The 18,654-nt window shown below is 39.3% G+C and overlaps 1 protein-coding gene across 3 annotated transcripts in view; it reads right to left on the minus strand.

Moving 5' to 3' along the window:
* SLC39A8 (solute carrier family 39 member 8) overlaps positions 1-14,210 on the minus strand; it is a 28,732-nt gene extending 14,522 nt beyond the window's left edge. For all 3 annotated transcript variants that reach the window (XR_003992264.1, XM_030492162.1, XM_030492160.1), the window contains exons 1-5: positions 14,006-14,210; positions 7,046-7,214; positions 2,312-2,481; positions 1,661-1,783; positions 639-806 (exon numbers count right to left, since the gene is read on the minus strand). Coding sequence is in view for 2 of the 3 variants with exons in the window: in XM_030492162.1 (XP_030348022.1) it covers positions 639-806; positions 1,661-1,783; positions 2,312-2,481; positions 7,046-7,214; positions 14,006-14,161 (786 nt within the window). In the remaining variant the exon portion in view is untranslated. The remainder of the gene's footprint in view (positions 1-638; positions 807-1,660; positions 1,784-2,311; positions 2,482-7,045; positions 7,215-14,005) is intronic.
* Positions 14,211-18,654: the final 4,444 nt, after the last annotated feature.

Consider the following 18,654-nt stretch of genomic DNA (forward strand, 5'->3'; position numbering starts at 1 on the left):
CAGAGAGAAGGAACTCATATTTGTAGTATGAAAACAAACAAAGAGAAATAAAAAGAACAAATCTGAAAGAATGAAACTTAAACCAGGAGGAATGGCTTCTGTCTCAGCATATTAACTCCATAATTCCCACAGTATACTGGAGTAGCACAAGCAGTGTTCACAATATACCGCATAGAAGTTACGTACGGTATTGGTTTTCCTTATTAATCATTGATTCAGAGGAATCATGTTCTCACACTTATGGTTTTACATAGTCAGGAACACAATATGGATCATGAAACACTGAAACACACTATCACTTTTATATAGCAAAACAATACCACTCTTATAAGTAAAACAGTAACAACAACAAAAAAAATCAAAATTCACTGAATTATCTGATTAAATATATCTCTGTCCTACCCACCCTGACACTGATACTAATTAGCTCTTTTTGTTGGCTACAAATTGAATGCATTATTCAGCTTTTGCAAGCTTGCCCAAAACCCCACACTTTCTTTCACAGGGCTAAAGCAAGGCATAAGCTATTAGTGTACAAAAGTTTGACAAAAGTAATAAAAATTTATATTAACTATCCCCTCAGATGTGCTTATAAAATTGGCAGGGATAAAACAAATACATAGATACAATTTTCACACCTGTGCCGAGACCACACTGATGCTGTCAAAACCAAGATTTCCATTGCTCTCTATGACGGCTGAATTTGCATAACATGTCCCCCCATTGCTGGATGACAGTGGTTTGGGTGGGTTAGTCTTCTCCTGAGAACGATTCTGTCCGCTGTTTTCAGAGTCATTATGGCCAGCCTAGGTGACAAATAAGTAAGTAGGTAGCTAATTGAAACAAAAGCAAAGTAACAAACATAAGAAAATAGAGACCAAAAAAAGAAAAAGTGGGGGCATCATATTCATGATGGTTTGCTTTCAACACCAAGCAAATGTTTAAATGGGCAGCAGTAAACATTTAAATATTTAAATGAACTCCAAAGGTATCTAAGTTCCTAATGTATCTCTTACTTTCAGCTCATCAGAATATACATGGGGATTTTTTACTTTTATACCTTTATACAGAACCTCCCAAGCCCAACACGAGATCATAAGTGACAAACATTTGCTAGTTATTCATGGCCGCTTGTCAAATAGACCTTTTCAGTCTTTGCCAACTGTTCCCAAAAATAAAGGGCAACAAATTCTTTATTTTTTTTTTGGGGTGCAGTTATTACAAATGAGGGACAGTTAATCTTCAGAATCTTCAACACCAGCAAGTTTGGGAGGGATTAGGGATTGATTTCTCCTGCCAAAAGGGAGCTCCAGGGGCAGACTCCATTCACTCCAGCTCTTACATATTTCCACTTTTTTCTGATGTGTTTAGCTAGCACAGCAATGACTTGGCAGTTGAGAGCAACTGGAGCATATGTCAGTGGCAGCAGACCACAGTCACATCTGGATTCTATTCCCAGCTCTGCTTGTAACTCCCTCAAAAAAGTGAGATTGCTTCCCCTATCCATATGGATTTTAAACAGTTATGTCAGAATACACAGTAAGGCTGAATTCCTCAGGTAAAATGGAAAAACCCCCACATTTTATTAAACTATCAAGTATCTCAAAATATGACAGGTACTTAAAGCAAGGCTTGTTCAGTTAGTGATACGCTTCATTACCTGGTTATAGATCTTCAATATGACTTTAAGAATCCTTTCCACAAAGAAGAGAATATAGAATCCACCAAACACAGCAATTGCTTTCTCAATGTAGTTATCTACTTTTGGGTCAAATCCAAATGCCTAACAGTGAAGAAAAAACCAATGCAAATTAGTGTGCAATCTTAGTACATTTACAGAAAAACAAACGCCATACACACACAGATACTCTGCTAAAATACAGACTGTCTCTCTACTGACCATGAGTTTCCATGGGGCTGAAATTATGAAAGCTCCTGATCTTTTTAGATTTTTTTTTTAACTTGGATTAAATGTTAACAGTGTTTTAGTTCAGTAGAACCTTACATGCAGAACGTAGTCGTAAAATACAAGACAAGGAGGGTCTACCCTGTAGCCCATTAAGATTCACTAGAATTTTATCCAGTGCATTTCTCTGTCTGCCTAGAGGCAGAATAGCCCTTGGTCTTTCCCATGGTACAACTAGACATAGATCTTCATGGCTTTGCTCACGCAGCCAGAAAGAGATGGTACCAAACCCCACCAACAACTCCTTGGAGACTGTAACCCCAACACAGAACCCCACTGCATCACGCTTCTAAAATTAATACCTTTAGAAACTAGTATGAAAACTAAATGATTCCCCTTGCTTACCTCTGGAATGAGCTGGAAAATTGCATTAGAAAAGAGAGTACCAATGGCCAATCCCACAAAGTAGGTTAAAACCTTGGGAAAATATGACTTCTTTAATAGGGGAGTTAAAATCAGTCCTAGAAGTGATGCCAAGTTAATGATAGTCACAGCCAGGAACCCAAATCCCCAAACTGTGGACAAACAAGGAGAAATATAATATATTTTAGTATAACACCCACTTCAGGCTGTTTGCAATTTTTCTAACAGTTAAATTGACATGGAATTAGGAAGGAGAGTGGTTCCCTTATTGAAATTATACTTCACAAATGCATAGATACTTAAGATACATACCTGCAGAAAGGAAATAACTGGAAACATTGTCCAGGACTACCATATTAAAAATGGAAACTGTGCTAGTGTAAGATCTGGAACAGCCTATCTGCTGCTAGTATAAATCAGGTCTCTCTACAGTCAGAAAAGTAAAAATTAAGGCTTAGATCAATAGGCCAATAGTCCAGATGGCTATAGCATAGACATAAGACAAAAATTCTTACTAGTCCCAGGGTTAGATCCAATTGCCATTTAAGGAACTCCAAGATACAAAGCCTGCCATCTTGGCTGTACTAGATCCAAAACATCTTTCCTGATAAAGGATGACTCCTTCAAATCATCCTGAGGTGGCGACTTTCTGTTCCTAACACCCTTTAAAGTGCCTTCCAACCCAAACCATTCTATGACCTCTGTGAGTACAGCAAAAAGCTTTAAAGGTTGCAGTGAAGAGGTCTACAATGCTGCCTTAAGTGATGCCACAGAACCACAAACTTAACCACAAGGACAATAGGTTCATCCATAAAAATTAACTACAAATAACAGTCAAAGTCAACACAATGTAGGTTATATGAGAACAGGTTGATATAATCCAGAAAGTTGTGACACTGTTTTACAATACGTATGTGGAGAAGTTACCATAAATTCCTTTCTGCATAGCAGAAACTAACAAATCTGATTACCATCTGCAGCTTAACTTTCCTGCAACACAATTGGCAAACACGCTAAGCTAGATTCCTCACCTGCAACTGGGATGACCGCTTTGTTTGCAAAGTGTCACAATCTTTATATGCAATGAATTTTATATTATGTCAAGAACAGAAAGCATCAGGAACATTTAAAGTATTTGCAAGAGGTAAATTATGCCAGTTCAAACATTCAGTTGCCGTTGTTGAGAGAGACAGAGAGAGGGAAAACCACACAACTAGATATGGGTAGATTCACTAAGCTATACAGGAGATTAATTTCCATTAAAATAAATGCTAATTAAGCTTGTAAATATCTTTTTGAAGTCAAATCTATAATAAACACACAGTCTTCCAATGCCATCATGAGTCACAAACCACTGTTTACAGTCTGGGATTACTATGGAAGCACAATTTTAAACTGAGTTAGAAAATAAAAACCTCATTTATCAGCTATGAAGTGCATGGTGCACTTGCCTGAATTACTTTATCAGACACAGGAAATTAGAACAAGTTTCAAAAATTATAATTAAAAGACCCAGTACTAATTACCTTTTACAACAAAAGAGGATAAATTTACAAATGGTGTGTGTAGATTGGTGGATGATAAAAACGATACAAGAATGGAGCTTAAAACCAAGCACAAAAAACCAGGTTACTGCAAAATTGGGAGACAAGTTTTCACAATATTATAGTTTCACTAACAAATGGTCTAACTTTCATGCTGGTACTCATTGTTCAGAATAGCAAAACATACTGGGACACTTGGAGCACATGTTATAAGTGATACAACTGTCACCATTTTGTATGCTTAATGCAATGGGAGATGTCTCATAACGTATTAATGGACCCATGCTCACAAGTAGGCACATATTCTAATACACTGGGATATAGTATCCCTTAGATCTGAACAGCCCAAAGAACTTAGGATTTTACATATTGATGTTCTGGTGCTGATTTACTCACCCGAAGTGGAAGACTAAGGAGGAATTAAAATAAGCAATTAAATAACCTTAATGAAAGAATAAATTAAGTATTATCCATCCTAGGCATTTCACTGCAATAAGCCTCAGCAATATGGGGACTAATTTAAACTAATGAAATTTTTAAAGGAATAAAATAAATCTAAGATCTTTCTTATATGTTCTTCAGGAAGGTGCTCCTGGGCTTTGCGTCAAGCTTTTCTTTGAGTTGAAAAAGACTTGAAGTGTAATTGGAAAGGAAAAAAAAAACCCGACAGTATTACGTCATAATTACACAAGTACAGGAACTGGTACTTCAAGAAAAATACCACAAATAGGGAATGGGGGTGGAGAGGTTGATAAAATTCCAAGACAACTAATGTTGCAAAAGTTCCTGCATTACGGACTGTATTTCACAATATCACGTAGGCACCACTGTCTTAAAAGTGGTTTTATTCATTGGGGCTCCATCCACACTAAGCTAAGGCCACGCATCTCAAAGCTGGTTAGTCTGACTTTTTGTATCAGAGCAGAGCATTTTGCTTAGGACGCAGACTCTCTTCCCCAGACAGTGGTGGCAGAATCAGCCTTAGCCAACTCCCATTATTCTTTCTGTCTCTAGAACTGTAGCCCCAACAAAGAGACAACCAATATACCCAAAGCCACCAGAAACCCAAAAAGCAAAATGGCAGGAGTGAAAGTAAGGTACCGTCCTTAGAACACCAGTGCTCAGCACTGTGCCTTATAAGAAGTGAGATTTCTACTCTGGGCCTTCTTGAGGCAGGCTCAGGCTCTTCCTTAGCCCTTTCCTGGGAAGTAGAGGAAATAAGGGTATGAATAACTTTCTGAAGAAGCCAAGCAGAGAGCACAGAACTTCAACAGATGGAACACTACTGTGCATTTCCAGCTATTTCGTGTAGCTCTATATTCCTCCCCCATTATCCTTCAGAGAAGCAAGAAGTGGAAGGACATGAGTGTGCCCCCAAGGTCAGCTAGGTTAGACATGAGCTATACAGACCGCAAGGAAAAAGACATGCTCGATGCTGCATTTCAACTTCTACTCTGCTTCAGTAGCACTATTCTTTTATTGTATGTAGCTGCCCGATAAAGCTTATTGTGCTAATTTCTTCTGTATGTCTTGTCCATTTGTATTTTGGAAGACAGAGCACCATTAAGTGTGTGGGAGTCCCTGGGCAGAAAATTCACATAAGCACAGCTGGAAACATGCATAGAGGATTTTGCTTCATGGACAGCAACTGAAATCAGCTCGTCTCAACGCTGTCACAATAAAACTCATTTTGTGATAGGGTGGGGGGGTGCGTAAATCGATACCTGCATTTGGCACTGAGCCTTTCTGTGCATCCCCCTTCCAAATAGGTACCACTATTGTGTCATTGTGTCACTTGTGGTTTTGAAATACCCTAACCATAGGCCTTGCAGATTTCTTACACTGCAGCCAAGGGAGGGGCAGGGATAAGACTGCCTTGCTTATCTGCCTTCTGGACATAGCTTCTGAACTGGTAGGATAAAAGGAAAACAAGAGGGATGGTCTAAACAGCTAAGGTTAACTATAGGTCAAGCTTTCCATGTACAACCTACTTAAAACAGACCAAAACAAAAAAACGGAGAAAGACAGATCCTACCCTCCAGTGCAGATATTATGGACTTCTTGACAATATGTGCCCTCATATGGTACAAGCCACCTAGAACCACCATGGTAAATTGATGCCATGGTTTCAGTGATTAATCAAATGTAATTCTAATTATTCACTGACACAGCTAAGTTTTAGTAATGATCTGTGATTCTTAATAAATATCATCACTTAGATTAATCAGAATGTTATTAATACTAATATTTCAAAAGTTACAAAAATTTATGAAAAATACTGCTGTAACTCCTCTCATAAATACTGACATTAGGCACCTGCTCATCCAAGATCCTAACTTTTAACTTTATTTCAGCTGACTCCCTTGGAATAATAAATTTATTTGGAATACTGAGTCAAATAAATAGTCAAAACGGGCCATTACCTATTTGATCCTTATCAGTGCAACAAGTGACTTCATTAATCAGCTGAATCTTCCCTGTCCTACACTTTTTACTGCACTGTACAGTTCTGTGCACAGCAAGTACTGAAATAATAGTAAGAAAAAAAGAAAAAAGGTTACTCAGCCATGTGATGATGTTCCACGCGCAAGGGGCAGCACAGAAGATGAAATGAAAGCAGGAATCAAGAGTTTGGAAAGGATATGAGTATTTTTTCTCAGTAAAACAGTCACTGGCTCCCTTGATGTCATGACTCCCACCTGCAAATTATTCCACTTGAAAGCAGTCCCCTAAATATTTTACCTTGAGTTGCTTTGATGCATACACATCCCAATAAGTCCAATTTCCCACTGCATATCACCTGCACAAACTTCCCTTCTGTACTCCCATCTTCTCTCCTTTTAACCAGCTACTACTGAGAGTCCTCATGCTTCACGGCACAAACCATTACCCAAATAAAACAAGTTACAAGGACTCTTCCTTTAAGAGGTAAGTTATTCCACAACAAGCTACTTGTTTCTTTCACCCTTCTCTAGAACATTTTGAGTAGGTCACTGTCAAGAGAGGATATTTGTTTAGATAATTTATTGACCTGAAACAGTATTTCATGTTCCCACTTTACAACTATATCCTCCTAAACAGGATACTCCTATTACATATAGACAAATGCTTGCTATTCCCCTAAGAAAACCCCACCTCAGTAGCAATACAAATGCAATTAATATTAACTAACCTTGTAAAGAATGTGGTTTAGATGTATCCACAAAGTTTTCCTGATCATCACACGGGTGAAAAATGAGCTGTTGCAAAACAGCAGGACATATCGTAGAGAAGCTTGAATTTGATATGAGACTGTTGTTCGGTATCCCATGCAAAGAAAAAATTTCCTCACCAGTCAAGCACTGGAACAAAAAGAAGGATTTTGCCAACTTAATATATTAATGTGAAACCAAAAAATAATTCATTGAGTGAAAAACCCAAGAATTACAACATGAAACTACTGTGACACATTTTCAAGGAAACGTACACACTGTTTGTACATTGTGCATAAAACCACTCTGATTGCTTAATGTGAAGCAGAAGCAATTTGAAGTGTTTTAAGATAAATCACAAATCAACAAAACGTGTTTTAAATAGACATTTGCAAATCTTATGCCCTATGAACCAGGACAGTTAAACCTTGCAATATATTTGGAGGAATAGCTCGAAGAAATTAGAACCTTGTGTAACAACAAAATGATTACATATAAGAGCAGACTAGATACAGTTAAAGTATCAGTGACAGAATTATGTCAGAAAATGATTGGTAATTCAGTGACTGCTTATTCATGTAAGAGTCCATATCTACTTTACAAAATACACTTCTTATCTCCCCAAATTAGCGTTTAAAAATGGTCTAAACATTAGTAGCATTTATAATTTTTCATTCATTTTATAGCAATAATTGTTAACAGCAAACATTGTTTTGTAAAACCGTCCCATACTCGAACGAGATCTCCACTTTGCCTTCAGTATCTAAGGGGCCAAGGATAAATGTACTTAGTATTAAACCAGGCCAGGAGCAAGGCTAGTTGCTCTATTTGTTACTTTCAATCAAAAAGATAAATGACAAACCATGAAGTATCTTAAAATATACCTTTACAGAAAAAAATAGTATTTTTAGTATGAAATGTTCTCTACTGCTGAAGTCTGTCATCTCACACTTTCCATTTATTCGCATTCATTATTTTCTACAATGATCGATACAGAAAAATGTTCTTTTTTGAGTGTAAACAAAAGTGATTTGGCTTTCTGCTGTACCACAAACACATACAGAGGTTGAGTCTCAAGACAAAAAAAAAAAAAAAAGTCAACTTTTTCACTTCTATCTGGATATCTAATATAGAGCATAAGTCTCCCTGTAGCAAATCTCAGTGTGGTTGCAAAAGTAAAGCATTGGAAGTCTTATCAAAATAAAAAAACAAATGGTCACTCTTTGCTCTTTTCAGTTTTGCTAGCCTTCAGATTCCACAACACTTCTCCAATAACTCAAGATTATTATTCGTAAAGCAAATTCCTTCTAGAGATAAACCAAAGCAACTGCAAGTAATATACTTCAACAGAGCTGCTTCCACTTCCATTAATGCATATTCTTCTAATACTGTCCAAAAGGTGAAGGCATGCACACATCATTTGAATGTGACTATTTCTGATTCAGCTTGGAGGAAGAGAACATGCAGGCCAATTCAAGTGACTCCAGGTAAATGATATCCAGGATGTTTCTGCGCTTCCTCTTTAACAACCCAGTCTAGCAGAACACTCAAGTACATGCTTGAACTTAAACTTAAGTTTTGTTAAGACCATGAGACCTTGAAGACTCAAAGATATACAAGCAATGTACATATACTTTTCTCTTTCCAATATCAATGCTAATGTCAAAGTATCGCATATAAAATAAATATACCTTGATAACAGAAAATGGTGGGTTTTTTGCTTTCAAACACATTGGTCCATTTAATCTGAATGGAAGTAGTACACAGAGAAATCATCACTCGAGAGACAGTCTTTAACAGCCCAATACCTGTGGAGCTTTCTAAACTGGTTATGTGCCTAATCATTTTACTGTTAACTCTGCATTATGGATTAATGCAAAATAAATGGCTAATATGTCCAATGAAACAAAGAGAGGATATTCGTGGTTTAGAGGAATAGTTCCTATATGGTGCTTCTTGTATTACTGGCTCATAGAGCCATTTCTGGAAGTCTACAATGAAAAGCCCTTAAAAGAAGAAGCCTGTAGGAGCTGAGAATTTGAAACATAACTGTCTCTAAAAGAAAGCACCTTTAACTATCTCAGTCCTAGAAATACAGAATGGATTACTAGTATTTTAAAATACTAATATATTAGCATTACTATTAGTTCACAAAAATCCAAATCATGTTGTAGGTAGAAAAACAGATTATGGAGAGAAAATAAATCAGACACAGCATGAATTAGTAAACTTGAGACTTGTAACTTTGGCTAGATACAAACAAACGAGTAAGAAATACCACCAGACAAGAGCTCTTTTATATGAAGATGAGAAACAGCATTTTATTTAACTACTGTCATTATTTTGACCAGGGACAAACCCATAGGATAATGATTCCTATAAATGATTCATTGTTATAAGTCACCTCATCCTCACAGTAAACTCCTACATACATCCAAGAGCTAAAAAGCAAGTTTGCATGAGTTCACTGGCACAATTAAAGGATTAATTAAAAGATTAAATCTATTGGAAGCTTTGGATTGGAGCAACTCATGTTTGCACACTGCAAAACTGCATTTATCTTTGGAGGATAAATACATTAAGACAGCCACACTGCTGTAAAAACATAAGGAAATTTAGCCTCGTGGAACAGGGGACTGAGAATGACATCCTGGCTCACCACGACTACCATCATGTTTGCCCCCTGCTATCCAGTAGGCCTGTTAGGTAAGGGAACTGGCCATAATGTGACTGTCACCCAGAGTTTAATAAACAATTGCAAAAAAGATACGCCATAACTGATCGTGTCCCTGAACTGTTAAAAAAATAATTTAAAAAATGCTTTCATCAAAACTGGAGAGGACTTAAATTAGTACAATTTAAACAAACTATTCAGGCTAAAAAAATAAGCTGTCAACTGGGTTATTCAAACAGACGTTCACTTTTCTCCTGGCAAGGCTCTCCCAAAAATGATTGACCAATATGAGTTGGGGTTTTTTAACATGGTAAATGAAATAAAGTGACACCCAATTATCTAGAATCTCGTTACACCTGTATAGTTAAATAAAGCAAATGCCAGCTCACCACACCCTCTGAAGGAAAGAATGGGACATATGCTGTGACAAAGGTAATGCAGAGAGGACCTCTATCTGGAAAATTAACAAAAAATGCTACAGTACCAGCCATCTTGTAAATGCTTCAGTCCCTTTTCTGATCTTCGGTCATTTTCTTATCTTTGTTCTACCTTTGTTTTATCTGTAGCATTCCACATGTGAAGTACTAAAGATACAAGATACCCAACAGCAACCTGGACTGCAGTTTCTTGATCTTGCCAGATTAAACACTAGCCTACCCCACACCAGAGCTGAGCAGTGGGTCACACAATAGCAACAGCAAAGAATGCAGTGAATACCTACCTGACCAGCATTTTTACTCTTTTTTTTTTTTTTTTTTTTACTTAGCCTGAGCCCTGGATCAGGCAAAATAGAGACATATGACTATATCTTCCTCAACTTACTTGTAACAAATTAAAGTATCTAATGCTGATGTGGTGAGGGCCTTTTTGTCACTCAGCACAGGTAAGAACTGGACGGTAGGAGACAATCATGCCTTCAAGCAGCAGCACCCCATGAGAAAGAGTCAAACCAGATGAAGTTGGTTTGCATTTCTGTGCTGTAGGGATTTTACACACACCTCAATGTATTCAAGGCACCTGTTCATGCTGGGAGCTGAAAACTGCCCATGAATGCTGAAATTTGCTGAAGATATTGTAGAAATAAGCCATTTACAGGATAGAACAACTAAGCCTATTTATCTTCTCACTGGCCAGGAAACATCAGACTCCTTTTGAGGTAAAAATTAATTATATCTGTTCATGAATATAAATAAAGATTTTAACTTCATTTTGTCCAAATATTTTGTTTAATAATTAAAATGCATTACATTAAGACATAGTATTCAGGCATAACATCTAGACTGGCATAAACATAGATTTAGAAAACTCAAAGAAGGAAATTGGAGCATGATTTTAGCGCTTACTGATTACGACAAAGCACAAAATAAAGGTGATGTTAAGAAGCTTTCTTTCCAATGTCCATTTATCTTCCATGTATTTTTTGACCAAAGCTTTTAAGCATGTAATTTAATCCTTCAGTACACATGTGTATTGCTATCATACTACAATGAACTCAATCATAGAAGATCAAATATAGTTTCACGTTTTTAAATCTTCCTAATAAAGTAAAATAAAGAGTGAGTAAACATGCCATCATCTATTATACTGAAATTGCTAATTTATCCCTATTAGTAGGATTAAAATGTGTTGGAATCTCACAGTCAAATGTGAAAAAACAGCAGTGAACAGTATTTGAGTCTGGTCAGTTACTACTTATTTCTCGGACAGGATGTCAGTTTATAGATTAAGAGAAGGTGATAACAGAAAGAAATGAAGAGCAAAGAAAATCTAAACAGAATTATGGAAGTGCATGAAGAAAAAAAAAAAAAAAGAGACCAAAATCATAAGCAATTGAAGACAGTTCAAGCATTCCAAGACAGTGCTCAAAAAACACCCGTTTTCTTTGTCTTTTACAGAAAAAAAATTAACGTCTTCGTAGACATCATAGGACATACATTACCGTAAATGCCTACACAAGCACATGCTCAAACACCATCATCAACAAATTAAATAATTTTTTCTTCTCCTTTATCTTTTCAAGTCAACCTGGTATCAAAGGAAAAGAGAAATCAAGCATTCATCTTCTTCTGACTTACACATCCAGACTCCTATCTGTAAGAAAATGGATCAGCTTCTGGTGGATCTTCTCTTGTGAGATTAACAGGCTTACCAGAATTGTTATGAACAAAACATTAAAACTAAACACTAATTCTGGGATGAAATGTACACAGATTGTTCCTTCCTACAAGTTTTTGAAGTGCTGTATCACCTGTCCCTTACAGACAGCTCTCCACTAAAAATTACTTCAGGCTTGGATAAGGGACTCTCTGATAGAGCAGGGGTGTGTTATCTTGATTGGAAGAAAGGCCTGGGAGTCATCCCACTAGCTCTGGACACTGAAGTTAAGAACTGAAAGTCTAAGATAAACCTTGTTTCCTCCTACAGTCAGATATTTATGCAGCCTGAATGGATTCAGCCTGCCTGAGAAAGACCTGAATCACTCTCCAGAGGCATTTACTTTCCCTCACAGAGAATCGGTAAAGCTTAGACATCTGCTGTCTTCCAACACACAAAGATTAGGCCACTTTGTGTCTTCTGTCATAACCAGCAGATACTCTAAATTATCAACTTGTGAGCATTAAGAGTTTGAAAATGATCATGTATGATTTACTTTGTATGAGTATTCTTTTGCATGCACCACTTGCCCCAAGTCATTGATACACCTAGCATCTATGAGGCATCAAAAGCCAGGAGGTAAAATGCACTTGCTTAAATGGTACTGGCTGATAGAGCAGCTGTAAGGCCAATTTTAAAAAAGAATACAAGTAACTCAGCAGAAAAAAGTATACACATTTCAGCATGGTGCCCTAGATACTGTTCAAAATGGACACAACTAGCACAGGACTGTAAAAAAATGTCTCAGTTAAACTTCAAATGACTGATGAGGAACACACATTTACAGTCATAAGAAAGTATTAGGTTTTTTTTTCCTCTGTAACCTGTGCCAAAGCCTGTGTACGAGGCCTACGTGCATTTACACAGAGAAAACTTGAAGAACTGAATAATCAACCCATTTCTATGCCCTTTGAAAGAAAGCTCCTTTTCATAGCCATATTCAACACTGCAAACTTGTATTTAGCATGTGTGGTGGGGAATGTTTATGTTTATAATACGCTGCGTTGGAACAGTGTTCAATTTGTGAGATTTGAAAGCAGTGACTCTGGCAAATATTGCCATGCTTATACTGAATACTACATTGATTTCAGTGGCATTAACTCCCAAGTAAACCTCACATAAGTTTTAGACACCAGAAGACATCAGAATTACCCTCTTTCTTAAATGAAGGGAGCTATGCAAGGTTTGTCTCCCTTACAGAACAAGCAAAAGAGATACTACTCCAAATGTAAAACAATTTTGTCATGGTCCCTAGAATCATGTCTCTGCTGCTTCTTAAGCAGTGGAACCAAACCAGAGCAAACAGTCATTTTTGCTTTCCTTTCGTTTTTGTGACTGACTTCATGTCCCCTGAGCATATGGAAATCTCCACCAGCCTCAAGAATCTCCTTCAAGAAAACAGTCTAAGATGAAATGAAATATGATATGAAATTACACGGACTTTAAAAGCAGCAGTGAGGTCTGAGTTTTGTATGGAGACACTAAACAGAGTAAAATATTTTTATGAAAAGTAATATTCCAGTGATATTTAGTCAGTAAATTAAACAATTTTCAACAGCTTTTAGTAGATTAATTAACGGGTGTACACTTTGCACTCAGCTGAAAGATGTGAACACTTCTGAAAGTTTCTTCACACAAGCAGACCTGCCTATAATCAAGTTTGTGCTATCACATTACAACTGTATTTTAACAAGTCCTGAAGATTTGCTTCTACAACTCTCATATACTTTTTTGCTGTTCTCCAGATGCTATTTACACAGGAAAACTGCCAGTTTAAGCGCTGAACAGTGAAGAGGTAGTGCTAATCCCAGAGGCAGCCCCGCACGGCAGCACCGCACTGATGGATGGGGCAGTTCTCCCCTGCCGCACGCTGGTCCCACAGCGGACCGCTGCCGTTGCCCGAAACCCGGGCCCAGCGCCCCGGGAGATACCTGCTCCCTCCCTCCTTCCCCGCTTCAACGCGAGGAAACACGACGGCGACCAGCTTCAAGAACCTACGGCGGTGCCCTCCCGGCTGAGCGCCCTGGTTCCTGGACGTCCGTTTCCAGCCCAGCCCTCACCGCGGCCGCGGAGCCGAAGCAGCACCCGAACAAGCCCGGCTCCCCCGCGGTACCTGGTTGTGGTGCAGGTGGGTGAGCGGCAGCACGGCGCCCAGGACCGGCGCAGCGCCCAGCCGGTGCAGCAGCGCGGAGAGCTGCGCGGCCGACAGGCTGCGGTTGGCCCCGAAGACGCGCAGCACATCGTCGGCGAAGGCGTCCGTTGGGAGCATCTCCGGCCCCGCGGGACACGACGAGTGTCGCTGGGAGCGCAGCACGGCGCAGCCCTCCGCACCGCCCACCAGCCCAGGGCTCCGCGGGGCGGGAGCGGCGCCCGCCCGGCCCGGCCCCTCCCCGGGGGGCGTAGTGGGGAGACGAGATAGGGCGGGCGCCGGGCGCCGCCGCGATCCCCCCCCGCCCCTGCGGGAGTCCCCAAGGGCCCGTCCCGCTTTTCGGTCCCCGCCGCGGCTGCTCACCGTCCCCAGGGACCTGCGTCAGGGCAGAAGGGCGCACGGGGCTGTCCGGAGATGACCCCACGCACATGGCGCAAAGGGGGAGGCTGCAAAACTCCCGGTTGCTGCCAGCCCTGCCGCCGAGGCCAAGGGTCACACAACCACCGGACACATCCACGGCGGCACACAGCCCTTCCCGTGCCGCCCCAAGGGCTGCTTCCAGAGGTACCTGCCGAGCCCCCTCCGCCAGGTGAGACCCCGCGCCCACATGCCCTGACCCACAAACACCAGATGGGACAGTCGAGGCCAAGGTCCAGACCCAGGCCAGGCCCACAGGCAGGTACACACCTCGTCAACAGTATCTCCACAGTCGAGGCACCTGGACCTTGGAATGAGCCATTCAGTTGGCAGCAGTTAGGCAACTCGCTTCTCTAAGGCCCCCCTCGCTCCTGCTGGTTGAGACATGGATTTGTGCCTCGCCTACCTTTTTAGGAAGGTTTAAAGCACCAAAAACCCCATGTTGTTTCATGGATGCTTTTTAACAGAGAAAATTGTGACTGGTCACAGGACTATATTCCTGGGGGCTATCACTCAAGTTGTTTAGATAAAAATCCTCATGCTTCAGGACAGCAGCCATGTATTAGCAGCTCCACCTCAGGAGAGATTTGTACTACTAACAAGTTATTCTGTAATCACCTGTTACAAAATTTCTTATGTATCCCTGTAGTGGGCAGAGACAGCATATTTTTAGAGGTATGGCTTTTTAACAGATTCTAATTTACACCTCTGTGGAACTGTGCTGAATTACATGAGCTGAGACACTGTCCCCAATTCCGAATTTTCTGAAACTGTAATTTTTTACTGTGTGTGCCAAGCAGTCTGGGTAACAGCAGGAAAGAAGGAGCCATGGTTAAAGATACTTCACAAGCAGCAAAACTCGTTTGGATAAATTCTTCATAAACAACTTCCATTCCAAGATGCAAAATGAATCTAGCAGGAAAAAAAAAAATGCCAGCAGCATAACCCACTAATAGAGGGATGGGTGTGAAAAGGGGGGAATTAAATATCTAGAGAGCTACAGTCATACTGGAAAACCTGTTACTCTTTCTGAATTAGAGCTCAAATAGCTAATATACTTTCACTCTTTCCTCATACTTGGTTGGTGGCAGCTAAAGAGCCCTGGCACAATTTAGCTGCAGTACATTCCAAATGACGGTACCCTGGGGCAGAAGCTGCTCCACCCTACCCACCTCTCCTTTTCCATGTGCATTTTGGGTCACTTCCAGGGAAATCAACACCAGATTTCCTTTGCTGCTGAGGGAATCACAGCGTTTCCCAGGCAGCAGTATCAGTAGCAGAACCTGCACCTTTTCTTCAGTGCGTCTGTTTCTAAACACAGCTCTAGTAACAGCCAATTATTGAAAGCATCCTCAAATTTTAATGTCTAAATTTGAAAAGTGCCTCATGACCAGTAGATAAATTAGAAACAACTGCAAATTGGTTAAAACAGGTAAATCAAAACAGGTTGCTGGTTGCATCAGAAAGATTTGTCAGTGCTCTGTTGTTCAAGGCCAAAGTGTTAATCTCAAAATTGATTATTTTAAGACTTCCTTTTTATCAGTAGCAGAAATAAATGATTATTTAAATAAGTGTAATTAAACAAACTCATATTTGCGTTAGTTCTTAGGCCTATACTTGCATAGTGCCAAAAAGTTCAAGGAATTCCTGTACAATTCCATTAAGAATTATTCTCTGTTGCCAATCCTCTGCAGTATGAAAATCCTGCTCTATTTCCGAGAGACAGCCAAAATTTTTCCTCAAGGAGTGACTCATTCACACTGCTCTAGTTTAAAAGAAAAAGTTTCTATACTGTTACCGAAAAAAGACCTCAAGAACTAGAAAGGTGTACTAACAGTTAGACCAGAGGTTGTGTACCTTTCAAATCATGTATATAGCACTTGAAGACTTCGTGTATATTCTTGTGATGTACAGACCCAATCAGGAAGTCTGATTTTGTTCCTGTAAAGTCTGATAAAACTTAGCCAAATACTAACAGAGCCAAATTCTCCTTCTCAAACTGAAAGAACAATCTGTTTGTACACTGTAAACCAAGTATGTCCCAACAGCACTTCACGGTCCTGATTCACTATTGTTTTGTTTCCTGCTTTTCTTACACCTGTATGGTGTTACAGTCACATTTCAACTAGCACAAGGTGCCAGCGCACCAGATGGTGACGGACAGCAGGCAAGACAATACACAATCAGCTCCTCCAATCTTCTAAAGGGCCAAATCCTCTCTGAAGTGGGTTTCTCTTTGGAAATTCAGTGAAGCTGTAGCTAATTACATCAAAGCTAACAGGATTTGTAGTCATATGTGTTATTTACTTATCTCAAAGTCAGAAGAACCCTCTCTGCTTATTGTCATTCAAGCCAATTGAAATAAATCTACTTGAAAATAGCAATCATATTATAATTCTATCATTTGGCAGTACATTCCAAAATAGACACACCCCTCCCTTGTATTCTTGTATTGCACCCTTTTTCTCTCAACTCCTAGCTGGATTAACTACTTAAATAGGATTAAAAAATGATATCCTGTAACTAAACACCCCTGAATGAAATGACATATAGCAGTGGATATTTCTAGGGCAAGTACCTAGGTAAATATCTAAAAATATTGGACTGACACCTTTTTTCATGTATTTTCCCCAAGTAATTCTCTTCATTATGGTAAGTGAATTCCCAGCAGTTCTCTTGGGTCATTTTTATCTTGGCTACGCAGTCTCAAATGCTCACAGCCACTGTATTTTAACTTCCAAAGCCTCACATGCAAATAAACAGCAGATTAATAGCATGGTAAGATACTCAGTTTTAAATATTGCCAGCTCAGGAATGTTGCACTTCTCAATTCTGTGTTCTCACAAATACTGAAAGGGAATTCAGGGATTGGAGCTATAGGAACACTGTCAAAGGGTACTGTGAAGACTCAAAAGCACAGAAGCCAAATAAAACACATGCTGTTTAGCTTAAAAATCTGAAGATAAAAAAAGCCTGAATCTCATTGATCCACAGATGTTGACTTATTTTTGAAAGCTTGGGTTCATAGAATGACACTAAAAATATTACAATATATGTCATAGTAGAAGAGTTTCTGAAACTACAGAATTAAAAGGAACGTTTCCTTTAACGCATATTGGCCAAAGAGCCTTGTACTGATATAGTGGGATCATTCAAATGAAAAAGTGGGATCTCAAGTTTTACAAAAGAGTTTGACTCTAATTTTAATAGTTTAATAGTGAGCTAGGGGCATGGACCTCAAAGTATGAGAGGTATAATGGCATTACTACGGTAAATCAATCATAACTTGCTTCTTTTCTGAGTCTGCGCCATTGGTACCATTTGTGTATTGTTTACTACCCTGAGAAGCTTGGCTCCTGCAAAAGGTTAACATTATGCAATTGATTTCACCCAGCAAGAGGTATTACTTGTTCTACAACCCTCCACTAGCCAGTTCATTAGCTCTCTCTGTGAAACTCTAAAATACACTGCTTCTGAGAAGAAATATGATCCATTTGCTCCTTAGGACTAAATATTGCTTAAGCAAGTATCTTTAAAATAAAATCTCTATAATAAAATAATCAGACAAAAATCTTCACTGCTTACATGTCCAAGTACTAATATATAGAGATATTTAAGGATCTTAAACCACAACAGGAGTTGTCTTTAATAGAGATAAGCAGATGAAATAATTACCTTCAGTTCATAGCTGCTCATTAGAAAAATAAGCTTAATAAAATTCCACTGACACTTTGTTAGCATAGAATCAAGATTATGAGGTCATGTTTCTACTGTCAAAGCTTAAAGTTGTTTTGAATCTGAAGTTTTGGCCTAGGGCCATCTGTAATTTTCTTTTGGTAAACAGGCTTCTAACTTACAAATCTAGTATCTGTTGGGCTATGGCCTTGAATGGTATGAAGTGAGAGAGTGCCTGGAGAGCTGGGCCAGCCTGCAAGAGCTGTGGGTCATGACTCAAAGTACCCAAGATAGGTGCGCAGAGATAGGAAGTAATAAACTCTCTTAAAAGAGAGCAGTATTCATCTTCACATTGCTCAAATACAGCAGAGTCATCTTCTGGGGAAGCAAAAAAATCATAGAATGGTTAAGGCTGGAAAGCACCTTAACATCATCCAGTTCCAACCCCCTGTCCTGGGCAGGAACACCTCACCCTGGACCGTGTCACCCAAGGCTCTGTCCAGCCTGGCCTTGAACACTGC

Source organism: Strigops habroptila, chromosome 7, assembly GCF_004027225.2.
Source record: "Strigops habroptila isolate Jane chromosome 7, bStrHab1.2.pri, whole genome shotgun sequence".
Lineage (NCBI taxonomy): Eukaryota > Metazoa > Chordata > Aves > Psittaciformes > Psittacidae > Strigops > Strigops habroptila.